Source organism: Pteronotus mesoamericanus, unplaced genomic scaffold (assembly GCF_021234165.1).
Source record: "Pteronotus mesoamericanus isolate MK-2021 breed Mesoamerican mustached bat unplaced genomic scaffold, CSHL_Meso_final contig_130, whole genome shotgun sequence".
NCBI classification, from domain to species: Eukaryota; Metazoa; Chordata; class Mammalia; order Chiroptera; family Mormoopidae; genus Pteronotus; species Pteronotus mesoamericanus.
The window spans coordinates 26,493,125-26,518,585 of NW_026555060.1; the positions used below are offsets into that span (position 1 = coordinate 26,493,125).

At 42.0% G+C, this 25,461-nt stretch overlaps 1 protein-coding gene across 7 annotated transcripts in view; it reads right to left on the reverse strand.

Annotated features, from left to right (window-relative positions):
* CELF2 (CUGBP Elav-like family member 2) overlaps positions 1-25,461 on the reverse strand; it is a 496,281-nt gene that overhangs the window by 49,408 nt on the left and 421,412 nt on the right. For all 7 annotated transcript variants that reach the window (XM_054593851.1, XM_054593805.1, XM_054593841.1 and 4 more), the window contains 4 exons: positions 19,789-19,923; positions 11,420-11,499; positions 7,187-7,345; positions 3,417-3,480 (listed from right to left, as the gene is read on the reverse strand). In XM_054593851.1, coding sequence (XP_054449826.1) covers positions 3,417-3,480; positions 7,187-7,345; positions 11,420-11,499; positions 19,789-19,923 — 438 coding nt within the window. The remainder of the gene's footprint in view (positions 1-3,416; positions 3,481-7,186; positions 7,346-11,419; positions 11,500-19,788; positions 19,924-25,461) is intronic.

Here is a 25,461-nt window from a genome sequence, read left to right on the forward strand (position 1 = left end):
AGACTAACATACTACCCTTGTTTTTCTAAAATGATCCTGTTTTGAGATGACAGTTGTTATAAGGAAATTAATGACCGAAAAGCCACTTGTTCCCCTTTCCTTCTTCCTCAGGAAATATCCATAGTCGGAGCCCAAACTCAGACCTACGTTTCTGAGATTTCAGAAACTCATGTAACAAATACAATTGTTGAATGAAAAAATGGACATGATTTTTACTACAGGTTTTAAGAGGGAAAAACCAATCAATTTCAGAGATGCACAAAGAGTACACATAAATGCATCCAGATTAAGATTCAATCCCAATCTATTTTCTCCTTTTAAAATCCATATTTAATAAAGGTGTCCTTTTATAAAATCATGGAACACGTTTAGAGTTACCTTTAGTTTGACAGAAGAGTATAGTTGATGTCTCATTCCATTTTATTAATGAAACTACTTAGTAACCTGTCATCTAAAATTTCTTTTCTGCTTCTTTTTTTGGGATTTATTTCATTTTTCTCTTCAAACAGCAAGTGTTTTACTCATTCACATCATACAATTTAGACTCTGCTGATAAACTTGAATCTCCAGAAGGATAGACCATTATGTTTTGAGAGTTGTTCACAACAAAACATTATTAGTTTCCAGGATGATATTTCATTCTCTTTGGTGAGCGCTCCACACTGGAGTACTTGGATTTTATACGTGGAGTTTATTATGTCACTGTAGACACAAAACTGGTGTTTGAATTGCCTAGGTGCCCCCTTGCACAGTGCCACAGTCTCAGCCACTTGATGAGCATTTTAACCGCAGGTGGAGTTTGGGATCTGTGGACCTCAGGGTTCCCGCCTACCGTGTGTGCTATGGGCCACGTGCACTGTAACATGTGTGATGTATGAACTCTCTAATTTCAAAGCCTTGGCAACATATCTATGAACATACTGTCCTTAGCTTATATACTTAATTTTTTTTTTTCTTAGAGATAAGGCTAATGCCAAATTTCTTCATTAAGAAACCAGGCATTTAACTTAAGAGCCATTGGGAACATATCCAAAACATAAATTTGAGTTTGTCAGTTCATAAATTTGTTTACTCATTTGCTCAAAAATAGTCACGAGCCCCTCTCAGAGGGGGGAGGGCTGACTCACTTGCCTCGGCCAGCTCCCAGGGCGCCAATGACTCAGGAGTGTCGGAGAGGTGAGGAAGGGAGGTGAGGAGGTGAGGGCTTCCGAGGCACCCCTCCCACACCTGGGGAGCTGGGGACACTTTCTGTAGGAAGTGGCCCCTATTACCCATCCACTTTATAATGACTGGCAAAGACACAAGTTAAGCCTTACTTTTGGGACAAGACGAAAGAGCAGGATGTCATGTAACTTTACCTTATTGATAAAAAAACAAACAAAACCCCAAACCATGATGCTTCAAACATTTGGGAAGATGAGACTTGATTATGCTTATGAATAAGTGCACGCTTTATAGAAAAATCACCCAGCAGACAGAGCCTTGACATCTACATCCTTAATACTCTAAATGTTCAAGGCCAGGGTCCATATGGACTGCTCAGGACTTACTCTCCCAGCTTGCGCAGACGCAGGGTGCTGGATTTAACATACTGAAGGTTCAAGAAAGCAGTATTTTGGAAGGCCCAGTGCCTTCAGAGTGCCTTAAATTAGCCATCTGCTCCATGCACCTTCTAAGATGATTCCCAGATACCCTCGGTCTTTAAATGAGCGCACGAAGCAGGTGAATGCCAGCATCCTGACCTGTGGCTGGCGAGGCGAATGCACAGCCTAATGAAAAATGACAGGGCACGCTGTCTGCCCAGGAAGATGCACTTGGCAGTCGCCTGAGGACCCAGTGACCTTCTCTGCATAATTCAGCTGTGGGAGCTGGGGAGCCTGAGGCTTCCTCGAAGCAAAGACCCTAATTTTGGATCTGGGTGGGTCCATACTATTAGAAGAAAAACAAATCCTGTACTGGCTGAAAGTGTCACAAAACTTGCCATTTATTTTAGCGCTTGTAATCTGGAGGTTTTCTCTTTTTAAAACATAGAAAACTTCCCGAATATTTTACTTATGTCACTCCAATTCCCTTCACAGAACGAAGAATAAATTAACCATCCAATATGATTCTTAGCTCCAATACCAGCTTCCTAAACTGTATCCATAAAGATACTGGCGAATGACTTAACTACTCATCATTTGAACACATAAATATTTTTTCTTATAATCCAAAAGCTGTGATTACAACAGAACAAGCTGGCAGTGTCAGTAGATTTAAAGCCCAGTGAACAATTCCACAGTGTTTTTACTGTAGGACAATATATCCCATCAGACAACAAGTCACCATTAGTTCGAGAGGCCACAGTGAAAGGCTGGGTGGACGATCACAGCACATGTACACAGAGAAACCTATGAATTCTCCTTGCAAGTCTTTCCAAATCCATTCAAAGTGACACAGGAGAAAAACCAAGGACACATATTTGGGGAAGAGAGAGAGAGAGAGAGAGAGAGAGAGAGAGAAAGAAAAGGAGTTTTCATAGTAACAGATAAAGAAATCTGGCTTTCATTCTGCGTATTGACTCAGGGTGTCCTTGATTAAAACACACTGCCTGATTTTAATGTGCCAAAAATCTGTTCTTCTCCTTGCCCTCGCTCCCCACCTCTCTGGAAAGAAACAAGGAAAAAGCTTTCTCACTGCTCCTCGCGGCAGGTTAATGGCACCTGTGTTCTGATTTATTGCACAAGCTGCCGTCCCCGGCCCCGTGGTAAGTTAGGATATCAGCCTGGAAGGTGACACAGCAGGAGTGACCTTTCACTAATCACTGCACCTCAGCTACTACTGACACAGCTCATTAGAAACAGAAACCCTTCATGAGCCGGCTTTCAAATCCAGCCACACTTTGATTTTCTCAAGAACAAAGATTATAGTTTTGCATAAAAGCATCTGATGCCCAATTCTGTCAACTGGGGCACGAAAGTGAAAAAGGCACCCTGGTAACTGTCTGTGGACATCAGGGGACTGTGCACTGTAGAAAAGATAGGCCTGCAATCTTGGCTTTCATTATGGAGGTCAGACCATTTTTATTGACCGCCAGTTATTAAAATTTTAGAAGGATGTTAATCATTTTGGCTGCCCTGGATGTCAGAATCTTGCTGGAAATTCCCCAGTAGCCAATCCCATTTTTTAAAAATAAGGAAATGAGTATACTATGCAGGAATTCTCCATCCCCTCATTGCTATAAGTGTTGGAAATGCCAGAGGTAGGAGAGCAACTTTCCAGCAGCTATTCTAATTTTAACACCTAAAGCAGAGAGGGAAGAGCCATGGTAATTGCTCTTTGTTCTCTTTCTTCCCCTGCTGCTTTTCTTTGCCCTCCGAACCCCCTCAAATTCAGACAACAGCACTGTCAGAAGAAAGGTACGGTTCATGACTTACCAGCCATTTGCTGAATGCCACTGAACGCACCCAGGTTGCTGGAGGAGGTGGCCTGCTGCAGAAGCTGCAAAGGAAGGGAAAGTGTGCCGTCAACACAATGTGGAGAGGAGGGCTAAGTAACCTCCGAATTAAACTGGGGACGCATCCTGTTTCTGTTACATTTGTAGAGCTGGTTGCTGCTGTCTCTTAATGGACTGAAGGTTCCCAGAGTTGGGGCTGTGAATCCATAGTGATGTCTAATCTCTATTATGAAACACAGGCACTGAGGAAACTCAATAACACTGCTGCCTTAAAACATTTAATCAATTCACTCTTTTTAACAACCAGGTGTTAAGTCTATTGAAATCAACATGGCATGACTAATGCTATCTCTCTGTAGTCTGGTAGTTACTGTAACTCATCTCTGTCAATTGGGGTCTGTCTCTTCCACTTGCTTTCACAGCTCAGTTCCCTTCATCCTGGATTAGGAGCACATGGATCCGCTGTTTTTTGGGCCAACAGAGAAAGCATGACAACTACAGACATCAATGTGTCTATTCACAGCCATGACTACATGACCAAGATGGTGGCCACCCATTTAAAGATGATTTTCAGTGGCAGAGAGTAACTTTGTCAAAACTTAGTAGTACCTGGTGTGATGCTGTACTGCGCATTACAAATATGTCAGGATCTTTTCAAAAATTAACGTATCTGTGAAAAGGTATCTGATTTCTCCCTAGAGATTTCAAAAACACATTTTCCTCCACATAGAATCAGGGGCTACCACAAGGTATACGCATGTGGTTACTCTCCTAAAATGCTCCTATATTTGCCCAATTGACTTGAATTATAGGTTAACACTTTGGTGCTATATTAAGTGTTCAACTAGATTTATTGGTATCTTCTTGCTCTAAAGGTTTATCAACACAGTTTGTACATAGAAACAAGCATATAGTTACCTCTTCTACTCAAAGGTACATAAATACCAAGAAGCATAGATTCACTCCAAATTTATGATTGAAAATTGTTATGTGCTTTGGAGGAAAAAGATCTGGAGTTCTCTATTTTAAAAAAAGAGCTTTCATAATTTATTTGGAGCTCTGTAAAATATAATGCAGAGGACCGCCATTCCTCCGGGTAAGTGAAGGGCTCTTCAGTTTAATAGAAAAAACTCCATGATAGAAATATGACTCAAAAATAGGCATCTATCAATTGACTTGAAAGCACCAAGCAGAGTGAAGTATCAGTGGCTAATTAAACCAAAGACTTAGTAACGATGATGTTATGGGGATTGATATTAACAGTTACCAGAAAAATGTCTCTAATGTTCACTCATCCTTCTTGACTTGTTGGAATATAGGGGTGCGCAAAGGTAGGCCTACTGTTGTGAGTACACAAAACAGAGTTTATTCCTGTATTGTTACTTATTAATTATTGTATTTATTTGTATTATTTATCATCATCTCCTTCTTGCTATTTTTGTATCCTTACTTATGATTTGTCTTCTAAGTAATAATGGCTGGTAGTTTAATCTACTTTTGCCCACGCTTGTCTATCATCTAGATGTCACAGAGAGAAAGAAAAAGACAGAGAGACATACACACTCACAAAGAGGAAGAGGGAGAAGCCAGGGATTATCCATTTTGATGAAAAATCCCTTATTTTGATTGGATTGTTTGGGTTTCCTGTTCTTTTGTGATTGTGACCTCCTTGCTCCCTCTTTCTATTAGATAGTTGTAAAAATTAAAGTAAAAGTATATAAGCTTTGAAGATATTTTGAGGACTTAAAACCTTACTGAGGTAAGCAGACCAGAGTGTCATTAAAATATGATTGGGGCTCCGCCCACTGCAAACGGTTCTCTGGCGAACTCAAGTCGGGAGGGAGCTACCCGTCAACACAGACGCAGGCGATGCCTTGAGGGCCAAGAGCCCTCACGGAAATGGACTTCCAATTCAAAGCTGGAGAAAACACAGGAAAGAGTGTGCAGAAATGTGTTTTCTAAATGAGGATGAGACTAATTTTCTTCCCGAGCACAGAAATCTTTTGCATTTGTGACCAAAGAAACATGGCCAGAGATTTTGGTACGTGGTGGGGCGCAGGAGACGTGCCAGAGACCAGTGACGGGCACATGTGTCTTGGTTTTTGGAAACGGTGGAGCTGGGAGCTGGATTCTTAGAAACTATGAAAAGAAGAGGTGAGCTTGACTTCAATCTCTGGTAAAAATTCTTATATACACCATTAAACAGATGGTCTGTGAACATCTGAAAAGCACAAATTTGTGAAAAATAAATTAAGTTAGACACATTAGTTTTTTTTGTCTCTTAAAATTTCTAGACTAGTAGACCAAGAAGACGACCTGGCAGAGCATATATAGCAAGACCTCTGGCAAAATCTCCCACAGTGTCTTTGTGGATCAGATGGAGAAATGGCGTGAGAGTGACAGTAATTCGGCCAATGGTTTTAGCAAGGACTCAGGCGAAGACAGGAGAAACATGTTCCTCATTTGTTAATCCAACATGTATCGAGTAGCTATTACATGCAGGACGCAGCAGGCAAAAAAGGAATAGGAGACATATCTGTTCTCTGAGAGGCAACATGGCAAGACGGAGAGAACACACAGATGGCTGCAGCCCGCTGGAACGCCGGTGGCATGACCTGGGGTCAGGCAAACTAACCTTTCCGACTCTCCCTTTTCTCGCCTGTACAAACAGAGTGGTCTGACTTGTCAAAACCACAGGGAGGACTATTTTGCAGAACAGTACAGGTTTTGAGACAAAGTCAGTCTAATGGATAATACAATCCTGGGAAGGCCGAGTTAGGACACACACAGACACACGCATACAAACATGCGCACAAACACACTGGCAGAGGCTGGGAAAAAGCCCAATCTCACAATATGAAATTATATTAATAAATGTGGAGTCGGGCATTTAGGTTTTAAAACAGAAAAATGGAGTAGAGTAGCATGGTTTGGCAGGAAGTTCAGGAAAGATAAAGAAAAACTTAGAGGCACATTAGCTGTCTTCCGTGTAGCACACGACACGGTTACTACAAATGCCGTTCTTCAAGCTACACCAGCAGATTTTTGAGTCCACACTAGCGGGTCACTGCTCTGTGCTGTTCAGGTCTAACCAGGGGAATTGTCTTAAATTCTGGTGATTGGATTTTAATAAAGACATTGACAGTAAACTACAACAGGTGGCTCTAAGAAAAATCAAGAAAGTAGAGTTTAGAAACAATGAAATGTGAGAGATGACGGAAAGAACTGGGTCTATTTGGCCTGAAATCGGATCTAATTTTTGGTATCAAATAGATAAAGTAAGAAATATTTAATCTAGTCGACAGAGTTCCACTGGGAAGGCCCAGGATCAGTGAAGGAAAGTTCCATGGGGATTTCATTTGGGTCCTGACTTGGAATGGACTAACCTCTGAGGCTGTGAGTCCTCCAGCCAAAGCTGCCTCAGTATCCTTAAATTACTGCCTATTGAGAGGACTACACCCCTTCTCATGCAGGATTTTATGTCTCTCAAACATGGGTTGGAAATTTAGCCTTGTGGGGCTTTGCTCAGCCTGTATCAGGCAAGAATTAAATTAGTCATGTGCTTATGCTAACCCACTTAGCTTGGAAAAATATTCTGTATCAGTGCTGATTTCAATAATTTCCTGAGACTAAGTGTCCCCCAAATGAATTCTTTGGCATACCTAGGGGACAAGTAGGTTGTAAGAGCTGCAGTGGGTGTGCTCCCCTCTTCTCGTGGGGACCACGCACTGAGTGCCCTGCAGCACTTACCGCCAGGTACTGCGGGGTGAGTCCGCCCAGACCCGTCAGGTTCCCCCAGGTGGCAGTGTTGAGCTGTTGCATCTGCTGTGCGAGCTGCTGTTGGAGGCGTCTTTGCTCTTTATCCTTCTGAGTGTCAGCGAACTTCACCACAATAGGTGAAGAGCAGCCCTGTGGTCAGACACAGCGGAAAGTGAAGAGGGAGTTACAGCCTGGTCGAATCCGCTCATGAAACTCAGCACTGGATCTAGCTTTCTGAACTATCCTGGAGAAACATGGAAGTGTCTGGAATGGTTTTAAAATGGTTTGATATTCCTTCTTCTTCTCTGAATTGTACCATCAACAGAAATTTCCGGATACTGTCATTGGTTTCTCTGGGGATCTGGTGGTCGGTGAAGCCATTTGCTTTCTTGCTCTCATTATAAAACTGCCTCTCTTTCCTTCTTCATGTGTCTTCCTTCAACCTTCCGAGGACCTCCTCAGAGACAAGAGACCTCATCAATGTTCTTTAACTAAGCTTCATGGTTCGCCTGTCTGAAAGATAGGCCTGTTTTGCGTGTCTGCCTCTTTCCACGTGTGAGCAGGGGACAAGGATGGGGGAGGGGTGGTTTGTGATGGGAATAAAAGTGTCTCTCATTCATCTGTTTATTTACTCTTTTCGATGTTCAGTTATGTATTTTTAAACTGTGGGGATCATATTGATCCAGTAATATAATCAGAAGTGGATTTGTTTCAGAAGCATAGATGAAGGAAGGAGATAGTCACAGAATATAGGCAATGACCAATGTTACTGTTCCCATGTTTTCAGAAATCTCTCTCTTCCTTCCGTATTATATCTACATTATCCACAGTCCCGGAGCTACTGTGAAAAAAAAAAATTACAAGTATAGTCTAATCAAAGGAGATATAGCATAAATGGTAGAGGGAGGAGTCTATTTGACTTCTTTTTTCTAACAGATCTCAGCCTTCTAGGTGCTTCTTTCAGGTTTCATTTCCTTTAAAAGGAAAGGAGGAGGGGTAGTGAGAAATGGCCAAGGGTTATATCATAGAAGGAATTCATGTTTGATAGAGATGAAATCATTAGGGAAACAAAGGGCCTAACTCCTCAAGGCATGAAGAAGCCCTCCTTTTGGAAGCACCTTTTAAATATCTGTATTTGGTAAATACTCAGCAGAAACATTTTCTCCTCCCGCCCCATCTCTTCTTATTAGTATAGCTTGCCTTCACTTTTCATCATAATTAAAGCTGTTAAAATTTTGCTGAGGTAAAAAGAAGTAATTCTACCCAAGTGATTAAAAAAAACTTTTATTGAAACTCAGCATGATAATAGACCTCTCTCACTCCTCTCAGAAATTTTGTATTCCTATTTAAATGAGCTTTTTCCTTTCTCTTCCCTTTGGGTCACTTCTCCTTCTCCTAAAAAACAAACTTGCATTTTTTTTTATCACCTTGGGTAGTTATTGGGGAGGTAGTTATGAAGACATGAAGCTATCATGTCTGTTATTACCAAAAAATGTGGAAAAAAATGAGGTGACTCAGTTGAGTTTCCAGCATATCGGTCTTCAGCTCTGGTAGCCATAGTCATAGTACAGAATGTTAAATGTCAATAAATTGCATAAAAGTAGTGTTTCCACCATTAAAAAAAAAGCTATGCTTCATTTTTCTTCATCTGCTCCGTATTTCAGCACTTCATTCCTTAAAGAGGGCAAAATACTCTGAAGAGGAAAATTATATAGAGAAAGGGTTTTGCATGGAAAAGGGTTATTATTGCTTTATCAAATTGTTCCAATAACAAATTATAGCATCTCCTCCTAACAGTACATTTACTGTTGTTTTTCTTCTTCCTTAAATAGGAAAAGATGATAAAAAGCAGAAAATCAGGCCAATGATTATAGCTCAAATATTACTTATTTAAACCTTGAAACGGAAAAATGGGATAGGGATAGATTGGAGGAAAGTAGAAAAATAAAAGGTACAATATTATAAATTAATTATTTTAAAAAACGTGTTCTTTTAAACTTTGACATTCACATCATTTTCAATTCGAATCTCTTAGATAATACATCTTGATTAAAGATGTGAGCCAGAGTCCTGAAAATAATGTAATTCGTTAAAAAAAGAAAACATACTTCAGTTGTACCACTATAATGTAACTGCATATGTATAATTTTCCATTCCAATGTCAATATTTTTTAATTAAACAAGACATTTAGGTGTCTGAGGGCCCCATTCTTTAAGCATGGATGTCCAGATTTCAAACATGTGCACCAATTCGATTTTTTAAAAAATAATAGATATCAGTAACAAAGGATCAAGGATTTCTTAAGAATCAGTACACACCGTTCTCTACAGCAGAATCTTTTCACTATGAGAGCCTACTATTCCCTGGGCCAGGTTCAGGCCCAGCCTGCTTCCTTTCCTCGAGCGCTCCCTCTCTGGTAACAGGGGAGCCCAGGCCCCCACACTAGCCCCTCTGTGGCTCTACTTAGGGGGCTCTGAGCGAAGACGCTGGGGTGGCAATGTTTCTAACAGAGCTGAAAGAATTTAGACTAAAAAATTATCTAAGATGAGACCAATTCAGGTACAAATCACTAAATTATGGAAAATAAAAATAATTAAGGATGAAACACATACATGGAAGATAATAAATACAGGTAAAGACTTTCTTTTTCCTAATAGCACTTCGGTTTTAATCTCCAAACTGAAATGAAGCTGGAAATCAGACTGATCCACAATAATGGAGCAGCCTAAGTTAATGGGTGGGGGTGGGGACGGACAAAAACTATGTCACATAGGTAATTGCATGTTGTACAAGATTGGCTTCCTAGATATTTCAAATCCTGCTAATTATCTCCTATCATGGCCGGATTTTCACCTGAGCTTGCTTTCAGGTAGGGGGGTGGGAGTGTCTTAAAAATGCATTGCACTGAAAGGAAAACACAGCGATTATATAAGATATGTTAGGAATATCAAAGTCAAAATGAGGTTCGAAAAAGACGATAGGCTTTGCAATGCTGATATCAAAACTCAGAAAAGTACAATAAACACTTAATGACAAGGCCATGCACACTCATTCCCCCCTTCCCGCCCACCTTTTGGCTCACCATAAAAAAGGTGCCCAGAGAACATGACGCATAATGAGCACTTAGCTCCCAGCATGCTTTGGGAGATGCAGCATTGCAAAAAACAAACAAAACAAACAAATAAAAATAAAACCCCCCAAAAATGGAGGCCAAAAAAGCTCAGTCAATAAAGAAATTTTTGCAGATTAAATAAAATCGAAAATATCTTTTACCCCCAAAGATGAAAAACATAACTTCAGATAATGCCACAAGGCTGCCTGTGGAGGAGATCACCCATACACAAAGATACAGTGTACGTAATACAGCAGCACATGCACTCCCAAATGATTCTATCAGACAATACAGAATAAGTAACAGCATATCACTCTTGGAATGCTTTTGTGCAAAATTCTGAAAGGCCATGACCCAAATCACAGACTAAAAGTATAGAGCCATCTATTTTGCATTGGTGGGTGAACACCCACGCCAGCGTATTTATCTTCCCCTAAATCCGCTATGTCTCATTAGGAGACCAAACTTGAGCCTTTATGTTTCTGGGTTATTGCTCATTTTTTTTTCTTTTTCTTTTTCTTTTTTTTTTTTAGTAAGAAGACAAATCTAATGTTTCAAGGGACTCTCATCCACGAGCATTTTCACTGTTCAAATGAAGTGGGAGAAATAGTAAATTTCTCCAACATTCTTGATGCAAAAACACAATTCTGTTTGACGAAAGATAACTTCATCCCACATTAAAAAACAAAAAGAACCCTGTGAGCACAGGGCAAGTTGCAATTTGGAGGGGTGTTTGTCCATATTTAATCCACACTAATCCTGGACTGAAGGGTGGATGTGACCCTTTAGGTACAAAATACTACTTGGCTTATACTGCATCATGACCTTACATGGCAGACCCTTGGCCGCTGTAATAAAAGGCTCAAAAAATAATGGAGAGCAGGTGGAAGGCTTTCCTAAATCCATTTCAAGTCATTAGGGGAAAGATTCAGAGAGAGAGAGAAAAAGAGAGGGAAAGAGAGAGGGGAGAGAATGAGTATGAATGAATGGAGAGAGATGGTGGAAGTTTAAATCTGTGATTGTCATGTGAACGATGCACACAGGAGAGAACTGCGTTACCATCCCCATCATTTGCACAAAGAAAACAAAGAAAGGGCAGATGATACAGTACCTCCATGGTCTGAGACTGGTGCATGGCTTTGATTGCATTCTGTGCCATTGCCCTTGTAGAAAATGTGACAAACGCACAGCCTGTGGGAAACAAGGGGACAGGGAGCAGGAAAGACAAAAAACAACAAGACAAAAGGGTTGGACGCTTGTTAAACCAACACGTCTACGAGAACTGCCACAGGACGACACTGTTCTCAGTAGTACATAAAAATAAACAACTTCTCTCTTTGGTTGTATCGTATTTTGCTTTTTACTCACAGTGCTGACTTGCTAATCTGACCAAAGTAGAAAGATCTGCTGATTGATTAGTTTAGTTCTTTTTTAAATGGAGAGGAGGAGAAGGAAGTTGGGTACTCTTTCTAGCCACGGGTTTGAAATTAGCAAGATCTAGTTTACATTTTCTAAAATAAAAAGTTGCTATTTTACATTTTCTGCCTGGCTGATTATCTCTACTTAGGGCATCCACATGTTAGGGCTCTGGATTTCAAATTTTAGTGTTGATTTTTAAGCAGCAAATAATAAAATCCTCCAAGGGTAAATGTGCATAAAACTCCAAGAGCTTGAAATGTCAGCAAATAAATATATCTAATCTCTTCTGGGTAGTTAAAAATATATGTGTATAAATATACATTGATGACATTCAGAAGTAAAGCAGTATACCAAATCCTGCACAAACCAGTACTTCTTAATCACGAAGAAAAACAAATGCTCTATTATTCTGAGAAGAAACAACACTGCACATAAAGGAAAAATTTTAAATTTACATTGGATTTTTTTTGTTTGTGTAGAATCTTTATGACTTTTGGAAGTTGTGACTTTCTGATATGCATCAGCGATTTGATCTAAAATCTAGCATTCACAAGACAATGTACGTTATCTCTCTGACTGTCTCCTGTGAGACCCACCGCACATTCCATGGCTATTTTTCTCTTGTTCTGAAAAATAACTGGACTCTCTAGCGCCTGGTCCTGCATCTTGTAGCAGCTCTGGCCGCCAGGCAGGTCACCACTGCAGCTCCACGGCCCCTGCCCCTTTCACTAAGACAAACACTGCCTTTGCAAAGTCACATTTTATTCATCATGCACCCTTGGGCTTCTTCGAGAAAAAGACTGTGAAATTAATGCAGATTCAGGCTGATTTTTATAATAAAACCACAGCACACTAAAAGCTGAGCTAAAGCAATGCAGACTTATTTCACTTAGGATCTCTAATGACTTTAAAAGTGCATTGATTTTCAGCTTGTTTAGCCTTGCACAGTTTGAACTTAGGTATCAGAGAATAATTTGGTGTTCCACTCAATTTACTCAAAACATTATTATTATTACTACTTAAAAGATTTCCAAATGAAGCAGATCTAAACGCTGAAAGGCTGAAAAGCCTGTTTGTCATCTCAGAGTGAATGCGAGAGTGGAAATCTGGCATCAACAAGGTGAGATGGTTGCCCTTGTTGCCAGGAAGCCAAATAGAATGTTCTACGTCTAAACAACCAGTGGCTGGTTTGGTTTACATAAGTCCGTTTGTGAGCCATAAACCATATTTCCTTCTTTTGCTCTGCATGGGTACCTGGTGAGATTATCAAGTCAATACTGTACTGGCACCTTTTTATCAAACAACAATGCCTGCCCATCAACCCAAAAGCACAACAACATCCAGTCATAAAATAAGTCAATGCATTTTTTTTGCATTATGCTGTAATTTTTAATACATAAAACTCTCAGTGCATGGCAGATTCATCTCACATTCACCTCCCAGTTCAGCTGGCCTTCTGAAGCCTGAAGTACAGCTCACTAGGAATGCTCAGCTGTTCAGAGTTCTCTGACGTCAGAGCAGCTGGTGAAGCTTTTACTCACACACGCTGCCTGTACTTATACTGGTTGCAGGTTTGTCATCAATAAAAGCAATTTGGCAACCTGCTCTAAGGTGCCTAGATGACGTGTGCAATAGAGTGTGAGACAGATGACAGTACCTCTACCGGCTTCCATACTGATACTCAGCTCTATTGTAAAATGACAGCATCCCAAATTTACCATCCATTTCAAAGTAATGTCTCTTCAAAAACATTGTCATTATCACAGACGTTATTAACAGAAGAAATAACACTAAGAGACTTTTCTTTTCCCATTTCTTATCTTGAGAGTACAATGGAGGCAAAAGCAAATAAATAATCTAATGGAGGTATATTTGAAACCATGTGAAGCCTGGACTAACTGCTTTGTATAGTCAAAAAGAACTGTTTCATTCACTTCATTTGCTCTTATTATCCAGGAACATGTGCCAAACTGACAGTTTCCAAATGGAGGTTAGGAAGGCATTAAAAAACATAAAATGTCAACAAAAATCAATAAGACACAGTTTATGCATTTACCACAATTTCAGAACAAGCAGAACTTTTGTAAATAACTTAGAGAGAGGTATATAGTAATTAACAGGTCTAAAAACAAGAGTATTAGCAATAGAACAATTAAATTATACCTCTATAAACTCAACCCATTGCCCTTTCGTGTATGAAACCTGCAATTAAAGCTCCACTGATGCTTCTAATTATATGATCCTCATCCTAGCCAAAAATAAATGATCTGACAAATCTGGTGACTCCTTTAACCTTTTTCTTCTATTGGCAGTAACACACTAAGAGAGATGTTGTCTCCTTGGGGGCTCTGTCCAGTGTTGTACTGTGTGCCGTGTTCAGTTACTTAGGAGAGAAAATCACTGTGTCATTTATAAAGCAAGAGCACATGTTGAAAAATTTCACTCTCTCTGCTCCTCTGGATGAAGTTAAGCAACTTCACAACCAGATGTTTCATGAATTGGTAGCTTTTTAACCTTTGTAATTTCTTTAAAACAATAGGTCATGGTGGTGTTGTGGTTGGATCTCAATTTTCTTCTCAACACTGCTGAAAATGCTACGGTGGCTCTTCAGGGGTAGACCTCAAACCTGTGGCTTTTCACCCACATAAGCTCCTGCCACCAAGATTGTATAGTCAAGATTGGCTGCTGGCTCCTTCTGCAAGCTAACCAGGCGGCTCTCCATGGACAGAAATAACTTAGGTTATAAGTGCCCTCTTTTCCTACATAAAATGTGCTCCTGGGTGCACAAAGTCTTGACAGGCTCCAATCCTGTGGGGGTCTACTCCTTAACTTTTCTAGTCTGTTGTATGTGCTGTCTTGGCAGTCAGTTCCCAGACTATTGACCAAAACACAAGAGAAAGCAGACTTGGGAGAAAAGATACGTGTATCTAGGCAGTGAAGCTACATTTTTGGGGGACAGCAGGGTTACATAACGTAGTCTGTACACTACCATGTGAAGGCCTCCAAAAACATAATAGCAAAAAAAAAAAAAAAAAAAAGGAAGAAGAAGAAAAATCTCCATCTGTAAATGTGCCCAACTCCGCAATTATTTATTGTCTCCACTTTCAGAAAGTGAGAGATGGCTAGTAGCAAGGAAAGGAGTTTAATTCCTTTTATTTCAGTGAGGTTGCCCTCTTGCTGCTAAAACAGATAAATGATTGACTGGGGAAAGGTTTCTCAAAGTAATTTCCTCCCACAGACGGGATCTAAGGAAAGCACGTAGCCCTGTCACAGGGAAGACTTTGGAACACATCTATTACACTTGTCATTTCAATGGAAAGGATAGCTTAACTCAGGTGTTCTCTCTCTCCTCTTGGCTTGCAAGAGAATTTTTCGAGAACTAGATGAATTCTTGCTCTGTACGCACACAAAAAATACAGGCACCTTAAAAAGCACAGACAATGCCTGGGCCTCTTTTGTGCTACTTCTATGAAAAAGGCACAGCAGCCTGCTATATTTCAACTGAAAAAAGCATAATTTAAAATAACGCATGCAGCATGAAGGAGATTTCAACCTATGCAAAACTTGTTTATAAATTCTCATTCTGCCGAAAAAAGATCATACCGCAGCCAATTTTCCTCACTGTATCCTTCTTAGCAGTGGCAAGGGTTATTAAACATGTTATCAGTATAATAATAATGGAGCACCAAAATTAATACTCTACTCAACCATTCCCAATGGTGGTCCATTTATTTGAAATTGGCATGGAGAGCCCATTCACTGATGGCACCTGAGGCCGAGTGCAGCCTAGGACTTAATAGCTGGCAAAATCTCATCCCTGAGATGAGAATGGAAGACTGTGTCCACAGCAAGGTGGCAAGGCACAGGTGATAATCCGGGGAGCATCTGATGAAAGTTTCTGAATGTTAAGGTATTATGTGGGCAAGACTAACATGGTGTGATCAAAACTGAGTCCCCCTCTGTGTACATGTTTTAAGAGTCAAACACCCTATCCTCACATCCTGATCAGATATAACAAAAACAAATGAGGATGTGATGGCTGGATCCAGTCTGTGCTCGCCAACATCCCTGAAAATATTGCCAATTCATTTGTCAAGGGTTTTGGCAGGAGAATCTTGGAATACCATAAACACAGCTGGAATATTCTTAAACAAGAGAAAGTTACCTTAAATGGCAGTGGAGATTCGACTGCAATTTTTGGGAAAGAAACATGAAATAAATTCTGTCGTTGTCTTTGAGTTACAAATATGCAGTTTCCATGGTGCGAAAAACCTTGTAAATTGTGCCCAAATAGTCCATTCTGACTGTGGGGTTATGGGTGGGAACAAAGGTGTATTTTAGGAAGTCAGCATGCTAAGGTAACACTGTCACATAAGTGCACTAGCTCACAGCCTCACGCTTTGATTCTGGGAGCCTACATCTCCTTTGACTCGCTGTGTGTGGGCTCCCTGGCACGCTGTGTGCTTTCTCAAAGAAGGCTCATGCAGCAGGCCTGAGAGGTTCATCTGCCATTATAGGGGGAGCTGAGTATTTTGACGGTGCTTGAAAGCATCTCAAACCAAATTTTCCAAATTAGAAAAGATGGCAGAATGGGTTACTGCCCCAAAGGGGAAATGCATGTTTAGCTGTGGGCCTACTGTGCAACATCAGGCAGAGTTTGGCTACTTGCTGAGTGGCTGCAATGTGCTTGGTGGGTGCGAGGTGCTGTCTGTGTATAGTTGTGGCAATTTCCTGGGGGTGGGGGTCTGTCCTGGAACATGACAGAGACAGACCTGGGTGCTGGTGAGTAATGATGGGACTCTTAAAATGGTCTTTCTTGCCAACAGGTAGATAGATCATGCTTTTTTTTTTTTTTTTTAAACAGACAGTGAGTCTAAGTAGATAGTGCAGCTTGATAGGCACCAAGTTGTGGGTCCTCGTGGCCCACCAGTCTGGTTCAGTGAGGGGAACTGAGTCCATAAGCCTGGAGAAACATGAGCTCAATACCTATCAGGGAGGAATTTAAACCACTGATGTGACAGAGAAGAAATGACATTAGACACCCGTGAGGGAGGAGCATCATGCTTGTAGCTGAAAAGCAAAAAAAGAAAAGTGAACCACCCAATAAAAACTTTCTTATTGACTAGTTTATGCCCTGGCTTAGTTATTAGGAGGTAATTTTCAGAGCAGCCAGACTTTCATTTCAGTTAATTTTTATTTATTTTTGAAACAGCTGAGCCAGCAACAGGCACTGAGACCAGAAGTGCTGAGCGTCCTTTATCTGCGGTGCCACTAATGGGAGACACTTATTAATATTTGATTGAAAACTGCAATTCCTTAATGAAAGCAAAATAGTAGCATGAAAGAGAATGTTTCTTTTAACAAATACACTGACTCAGGAGTGGTCCCGGCACCCAGGAGTCCCTGGGTCCTGCTAATTGAAAAACCTACCACTGTCTGTCTTTATATTTCAGAACAAATGGTTATAAATGAGTATTTTCTTTTTTGCCATAGGGAATCTCATCAGTTCACCAGAAATTACTTTTCTATTCAAAAAAAAAAAAAAAAAAAAAAAAGGGCAGGGAGGAAGCTTCTGCTCTTTACATTGAGCTGGCCTTCACATACAATATTGATGAGGGTCTTTCCTAACTTGTGTCAGAAACGAGCTGCTTCTCTCTAGGGCTGGTTAATTAATCAACCACACAGCTGATCGCATTGGCCAAATTCTCTTGTCAAGTCCCGTGTCCTCTTCGTTTCTGTGAAAGTTGTGGTTGCTTTAAAATCTCATCTGCAGAAATAACTCACGTCTGCTCAGGGAGCTCCAGACATTGCAGGCACTGATGTCGGGCACCGGCGTCCCCACCGCACAGCTCTGAGAGGAGGGTTGCTGCGCAGACCCAGCCCGGCAGAGAGAGGACGGAAGTCGTGCCTCCCTAACTCACAGTCAGGGTCTCAGGTAAACCACATGGATGGTGAGCTTGTCAAAAAAAACTCTCCCACATTCCTAACCAATGATGCATTGACATGAGCAGGGCAAGTATTACGACTGCTGCCACTTACATATGGGGAAACTGAGGGAGAGAGGTAAGAAGATGAAATGACTATGGTAACATTTCCTGTCAGAAGTTCTGGGATGGGACGTGGGGGGTCACTAACCCCCAAACCACTATAAATTTCGCTATGAGTAATTTTAAGGCCTGCCTTTCTGTTCTCAGTGCCAGGTGCCTCAGCACATGAAAAAATACAATGAAAACACAGAAGAGTGACTGAGAATAACAGGAGAGAGCAGTGGTTCTAATTATGAAATTGGCAGCAGAAAGGCATTGGAAAAATATTATCGTGTGTTTCCTACATATTTCATCCTTTGTTTAGCCATCCTGACTGTCCCCTTGGTATTCTCTGTCCTGGTTTGTCTGCCTAAGTGGGCCTATGTCTATCATAACTGCAGAAGAACAATGTGATCAGATATGATTAGAAGCTGTCATGGCGTGAATTCCCGAGGATGGAACAGAGTGGGGGAGGACAGAACCCCTAGTGTCCTTCTGCTGGGACGTTGTACAGGAACCAGAGGTTGTGAGGGTCACCAGCACGAAGCACTATCTTGGGTGACACTGGTAATGGCACAAGTGGCAAGCTACAGATGAGACAGAGGCACGGGGTCTGCTGCCTAGGGACCTCCCTCAGTATCCTGTCTTGTGCAGTTTTTACAGAACCACATCTTTTCAGTGAGGGTTACATAACAAGGGTTCAGAATTGTTCGAGAATGCATAAACTGTGATCTCCATGCCTCTTCCCCTCTTTTTTTTTTTTTTTTTTTAAACCACCTGCAGAAGAAAATACAGGGATGGTGAGCTCGAAGCTGATCCACCTCCTTCCAGTTTTCCTCTGACTCCCTCCATTAGGGGAACTGGAGGTGGATGTGGGTGGAACGCTTTTGTTCTCTGTGCTTGCAATTCTGGCAGCTGACATCATGAAGCTTATGTCTAAAAGTCAAAAGAACAAATGTTCTTCCGCACATGGTGCTGACTTTAAGTAAAATTAGGGAGACAGGTGAAAATTAGCGCTTTGTACTTAACGCCCGACCTTTTCTTTCCACATGTGGTTTGGGATGGCAGGGCTGTCCCAGAACCAGGCTGGGGATGAGGAGACGTTTCTAATTAGCCCCATGGAACTTGCGCTGATAACTACATTAATGGGATGAAATCCTTTTCATGTTGCAAAAATACAGATTTCTTATAAGAAACTGAAAACTATATTCTACATACTTGCTTTCAGTTCGGCCTCCCTGGGCTGATCGGGAAACTGCAGTCAGACGAATGTTAACACTCCGCGACAGCCCTCATGCGTGTTTTAAAAAAGGGGTGTGTGGCTTTGTCATAGGGGATGGCAAACAGGGAAAGAGAATAGTTATTTCTAACTTCTTTGTACAACCGCTTGTGAAAACTGGTTTTCATCAATGCTTGGAGCCGCAGCTTTTGCTTCTACCACGGTGACAAAGAGGAGCCTACAACCTTCTTCTGGATGAGGTCATTTCCCTGTCACTAAATGGACTCCCTGTGTTCAGGACTCCAGGAGGTTTGAGAATAAACCCTGATGCTCCAAGAATGGCCCAGTTACTCTGAGTCCATGTCTGCTCTGCCCTGTGTGGAAACATGGATGTTTTTCCTTGGTTTACATCACTGTCGAGAAGCCCACACCCTTCACATTTTTTTTCAGGCACAGCCAGAAACTAAGACGAAAAGAGTTAAGTTTTCTGCTCCTCTTCCACGTCTCCCCCTCACCCTCCAGGATCTACTTCAATTTGAGATTGAAAAGGGATGTGTGACAATTGGGCAGCCTGCTGGCTTCCCGTCTGACAGTGAGAACCTGAGCTGGTATGTTGGTACCAAGACCTTCCCAACTCGAAAGAAATAAAAGGTGATCATTTCAGCTATGGTGAAAAGTTCAGGCTGGATAACTTTAATCACACAGGATGTGTTACAGGGTAACCCCTAGCTGCGTGTGGTGGCTACATCTACCTCGACTGTGACACAGAGTTCCAATTAGCACTTCAGGAAAGGACTTTAGTGACAGCACACTCACCTCGACTTAGCCCGTCGGGTCCCCGGAGGATCCGGCACTCCTCTATCTGGCCAAATGGAGAAAACATCACCCTGATATCATTCTCGTTACATTTCTTCGAAACCATTCCTATGAACAATTTTCTGTCTTCCACAGCTAGGAGATAAAAATAATCCATGAGAAAAGGCCAGTGTCATTTTTTCCCTTGTAATCAATGCTTCGTTACCACATCAAACCGGGTGTCCGTCACGTGAGACTGAGCTTGGGCCCCAAGGCTGACCCTGGACTTCCAGCTGCCTCCACTCTCCCACCTTGCCCTTCCTGAACACTGTACTCTCTGTGAGCTTGTTCTTACTAATAAAATAGCTTCATAGGACACAGAACACCAAGAAATTCTTTCCCCTCATTTGGAAACTAATGGTAATGTGTTTACTAAAATGTTCAAGTTCCACGTAGTTGCTAAACACTACCATTCCACAGAGATATTTTTGGAGACAGATTTTTTTTTTCTTTCTCTGTAGCTGTTAACTTGAATGACAAGGAAAGGAAAAGGTCAGGAGAGGAAAAACAAAAGGAGCAGATATAATGAAACAGTAAACGACACTTTGAACAAAACATTTGAGGGAAGAAAGCAGCCTTCTCCTCCGATTTCACATAGCTTTGTCCCCACAGATCCAGAGGGGAGCAGGAGATGAGAGATGACCCTTTCTCTGGAAGCCCGGTAAATGACCTGTCTTTGGCATGGGCTCTGCAGCCCTGAACAGGCCAGCACACGTGGTCTGCACGTTACAATGAAAAAGGAAGATGATCCTACCGAAGCAAATGGGGCTGTAGCTACTTGAGAATTATATCAGGATGGCCCCGTACCAAAAAAACAAGAAAGAGAGAACAATATTATTATTCTCACTTGGAGGCAGGACCCTCAATGAACAGAAATTCACTTTGGATGCCATGACAGCAATGTGCAAATTTCTAACCTTTGATGAGGGTAAAGATAGGGGAAGGTTGACCTCAGATGGCCAGGGAGATTCTCCTCGAAATCTACGTGCTTGTGCTCAGGACCACTGGCCTACATTTAGCTTTACAGGCACCACTACGGCAGAGTTCAGGGCAGTGCTGGGAGTCTTTTTTTTAGGAGAGAGCAAGAGGCTGACATAGAACCCCTCAGGGAGAAGTCTTGCTTATTTCCCATGTTCCATTCAATCCATTATTAGAATTAAAGAGGACAGCCGGCTGCAGCAGCACCTTAGATCATCCTGGCTTAATGAAAGGCTCCGCCATCCATCCCTGTGGAAACCTTCTTTCTGTATATGCCTTATAAGCTTGTCATTGCTATTTAATTGCTTTTATTTCTGTTTCTCTTATTCTTTCCCTCGAAAGTTAACCCACAAGACTGTACTCTAGACTTTCTAGGGCCAGTTGCTCTTGGTACCTAAGTCACATTGTATGGTGTCCGCCCTCTGGGAGGTGGGGCAGAAGATCTATTTGGGAAGCAGTGAGGTAGCACAGGTGTCTACACTAACGAGGTACTGTCCAAGAGAATGCGGCGGGATGGGGAAAGTTCTACTGATGTCCATGCAGCAGCTGAAGCCACGTCTAGCTACGGAGCACCTAAAAAATGGCTACTGTGACTGAGGTACCAGATTTTTAGTGTAACTTGATGTCAACTAATTTCAGTTAGCTGCATGTGACTACTATATGGGACAGAGCAGTTTTGAGGGGCTTAAGTGAGACAGCTAAATGAACCCCAGACTGGAAGTAGGAGACTTGAGAGGTGTTCTGTTCACCTCTAAAAGAGATCCCGAGGCCTGGCAGGGGGAAGGGGCTTGCCCAGGGTCATTCGGCAAGGAGGTGGCCTAACCTGGCCCATGACCTAATACCCTACTGCCATCCAGGCTTCTTTTCACTCGACTGTTTCCTGCAAGCCCAGAGCAGGGAGACAAGGCTTCAAGGAGAGAGCACTGCCGGGATTAGGAAACTCAGGCCCTAGTTCCAGCACAACTATCAAGCTGATGTGTGACTTTAGAAAATGAGCTGACCTCTGTGGACCTGGTTTGTCATCTATGAAGTGAAGGCTTAAACTCTATTCTTTTTCCTTTTCTCTTTCCTTTCTCTCTTTCTTAAATACTGGGGAGAAGTGGCCCAGCCAGCATGCTTTGGCTGACTGAAGCGCATGCGGGTGGGCGTGCTGGAGCCCAGAACCCTTCCACTGAGCCTCTCTCCACACTGTGGCTGCTGCTGAGACCATGCAGAGAACCTCCAGGGCTCCATGGAATATGCGTCCCAACCACAATTCCACAGTACCTGTCCACTATGAACTGTGCCCCGCAGTTTTTGGGAAAGACTTGAAGACAATGTGGAAGTTAAATTGGCCTTTAAGAAGCATGGGCAGGGACTGGATGGACCGGTAGTGGCGTGGGGAACAGCATACTAACTGCTCAGGAATAAGTAAGGGCCGTTTCGGGGGCAGATGCAGGAAAGCTGCCCGGCTTCAGCACAACAGGCACAATTATTTGCTTTCTCTGTAGAGAGGGGCTCCATGTATCAGGAAGGTGACAGATGGTCCAAGGCCTCTGTCTGTGTTTAGATACATTAAATAGGCATGGGCAATGGGGGCCATGGGATGATTCCTGGAGGGAGGCCACTGAAGCCCTGACTTCCAGTACGTAGATAAAAATTTTTTTAAATCAAGATCTTTTTTTCTCCTTGAAGAGTAAGTGAACTACCAAAGGTCTCCTGGGAACAAGTAAAAACACAGGAAGTCAAGGGTAGCACTGGCCCAAGAGTGATCTGTGAAACATGAGATACCCGGGAAAAGCAGCTTCCTTTCCGATGGGTGTCTGCGATCGCCAACACCGGGATGGGCACGATGACGCCAGACCCGTTTACAGGTGGGGCGATGCGGCACTGATAGAACCGGAGGGGAAGGGAGCTGGAACCGCTTGCTATGGGGCAGTGGGATGGGAACAACGTCTCGTTGCAGTTCTTACCCTCCTCCCTCCCTCTCATCTCTGGGGCTCCCACCCCCGATGGAGCAGTGGCCACTGTCTTGATGAGATTGCTATTCGATTTTTTCTGCTCCTAAAGAATCTGTTTTAGTGTTTTTAGACAAAAGCAAATAATACATTCCCAGTTGGATTTTGGCTTAACTGGTAAACCTTGGATTATGGTATTTAGCTAAAACAACTTGTAGATTTTGCACTTAAAAGGGATATGACACTAACAAAACGAGGAGCTCCTCAGTAAGCGAAAACATGATTTTTTAGAAACCTAAGATGAGCATTAAGAAAATGGAAGCCATTTAAGAAATTCTGACTTTCGAATCACCGTGAAGGGGAAACTCAAGACAGGCAGGTAGACCGAGGATAACTCTCACTTTTTTTCGGTAATGACTATCAGTTAAAAATGAAAAAAAACCGAAAACCTACACCATCCATATGCTATTCAAAGTGTGAATTTTTTTCGTGTGTGTGCGCGCGTGCTTAAAGGAAGCTGGCTGCCTGCAATCTTTTGCTAGTCAAGGTTGCTCTGTGGTTTCAACAGCTGGGCCATGTTTGCTTTAACAGCGAAGGGGGGATGACTACACATATCCAGCCCCCTCTCCCTTGGGTATTCCTGATTTTCCAGTGAAAATTTATTCATACCAATTCTCCCTGGGATTCCCACGCTAAGGATCCCTCCAAACAGCCTTGTCAACATTTTAAATAAATATAATTATCTTCAATTTACTTAACTTTTTCATCAATGTTTGATGAATTTCTTGGTGGGTTTTTCCCTAAGTATTCACAGGCAGTGAGTTTCTCACTTATTTTTTTCAATCCACAAGAATGCTGATTGCTTAAGTAAACCTACCATGTTCGTAGTACTCTGCTAAGTGCTTTAGGGAAATTTAAAATAAATATATTAAAAGATAAGGTCTCTGCCTTCTTGGGAAAAAGTCTATTTTCCTTTAGGATAACCAGTGAATGAGTGAGGGAGAAATACTTTAATATACAAAGTGCTGTGCAGATGGGTTACTGCTATCAGTTAACAGCAATAGCAGAACTGGAAGGTTCTCCAGGCTAGAGATCATTTCAAGTTCTCCTTCCATGGTTTAAATAAGAAAGGGTTAATATGATAAGTGGGACCTTTTTTTTTTAAGTTTGGGGGATAGGAACCTAATTTTTAAAACATCCCTAACTGCAAGCCTTTGCTAACACCCTGGTATACAACTTGTCAAAGTCACACCTGGATTTGGGTGGCCTGAATTAATTAACAACTTTTCAATGTGTTAGTGCTAACATATGGCATTTAATTACTGCCTTCGAATCTGTGAGTCTCTCTACTTTGAATTTAAAAATTATTTCTACATCTTCCAGGGAATCAGAAAGGGGCTGGATGGGAACACCTTGCTACTCCTGTGTGTACTGGAGCCTCGCAGGTCTTGATCCTCCCTGACAATCTTTAGTCATCTTGCCTCCTGTGAGCTCTGAACTTGACACACCAGCCCTGGGAATTTCCAAGGCCCTGAGAAGAGAGATAGCAGCCTTGGATGGCATTTCCAGATTTGAAGCTTTAAGGGCCCCTGACCAGTTGTGATGTTGGAAGGTGAAAGCAGGACGGATTTATGCTCTGTCCGCAGAGTCAAGAACAATCCTCTCAGCCAGGAGCATGACGTAAGAGTGCACCCTGCCTACAGCCACCAAGGCCCCAAGCACAGAACCAAAGGCAACCTCTGTGCCTTCCTTATCGCTCCCTGCTAGATAAGAGTCACATGTAGCACCTGCATTTTCTTCTTTTCTTTTCTTTTTTTTAAAAGATTTTATTTATTTATTTTTTAGACAGAGGGGCACGGAGGGAGAAAGAGTGGGCAAGAAACGTCGATGTGTGAGGAAAACATCGATCTGTCGCCTCTCGCACACGCTCCAAACAGGGACCAAACCTGCACCTCAGACGTGCCCTGACCAGGAATCCAACCGGAGACCTTTTGCTTTGTGGTACGATGTCCAACCAACTAAGCCACAACAGTCATGGCACAACTGCAATTAATTTTCAATCTTGCACTGCTGGTACCTTTTTCTTGTACAGTGATGAAGGATTAAAAGCTGGAAAACAGGCCCTCCAATGGCACACAGAATTAAAGAGAGTAAGTCTGTGCTAGCATATGTTGGTCCCTGAAACCCACACCTCCTCCAATGTCCTTCCTGCACCATCTCTAGACTATGTGCAATTGAAAAATAACAAAAAAAGTCGGCATCTATTGAAAGTTGGGTATTGATTTAGTGTGTTATTCATAAAGGCCCCAGCATTTTATTGCTAATGCAGTGGGCTTTTTTGAGGGGGGGATACCTGGCATAGTAGAAGCATGAGTGAGTTGGCATAAATGTGCTAGAGGCTGCAGCTTAAATCAGAGCCAACAAAAAGGGCAGGCTATAGAAATCCAGGGAGATTTCGGAAACCCGTTCAGTAAAATACTGATGTGCAGGGCAGATCGAAGAGCAGTCCAACATTTCTGAGCTCACCACAGAAGTTCCCTTTGTCAGAGTCTCTGGATGGACAAAGGCTGAAAAGAGTAAAAGCTTTTCTGGAATTCATTTGCCCATCACTAATTAATCTGTGATGAGAAGCCCTGTCTTGCTCAGCAAATACCAAGTTTTAGAAATCTGTACATACTGATAATGAAGGCAGTAACTGTCTAACTGTGATGAGCCCTTT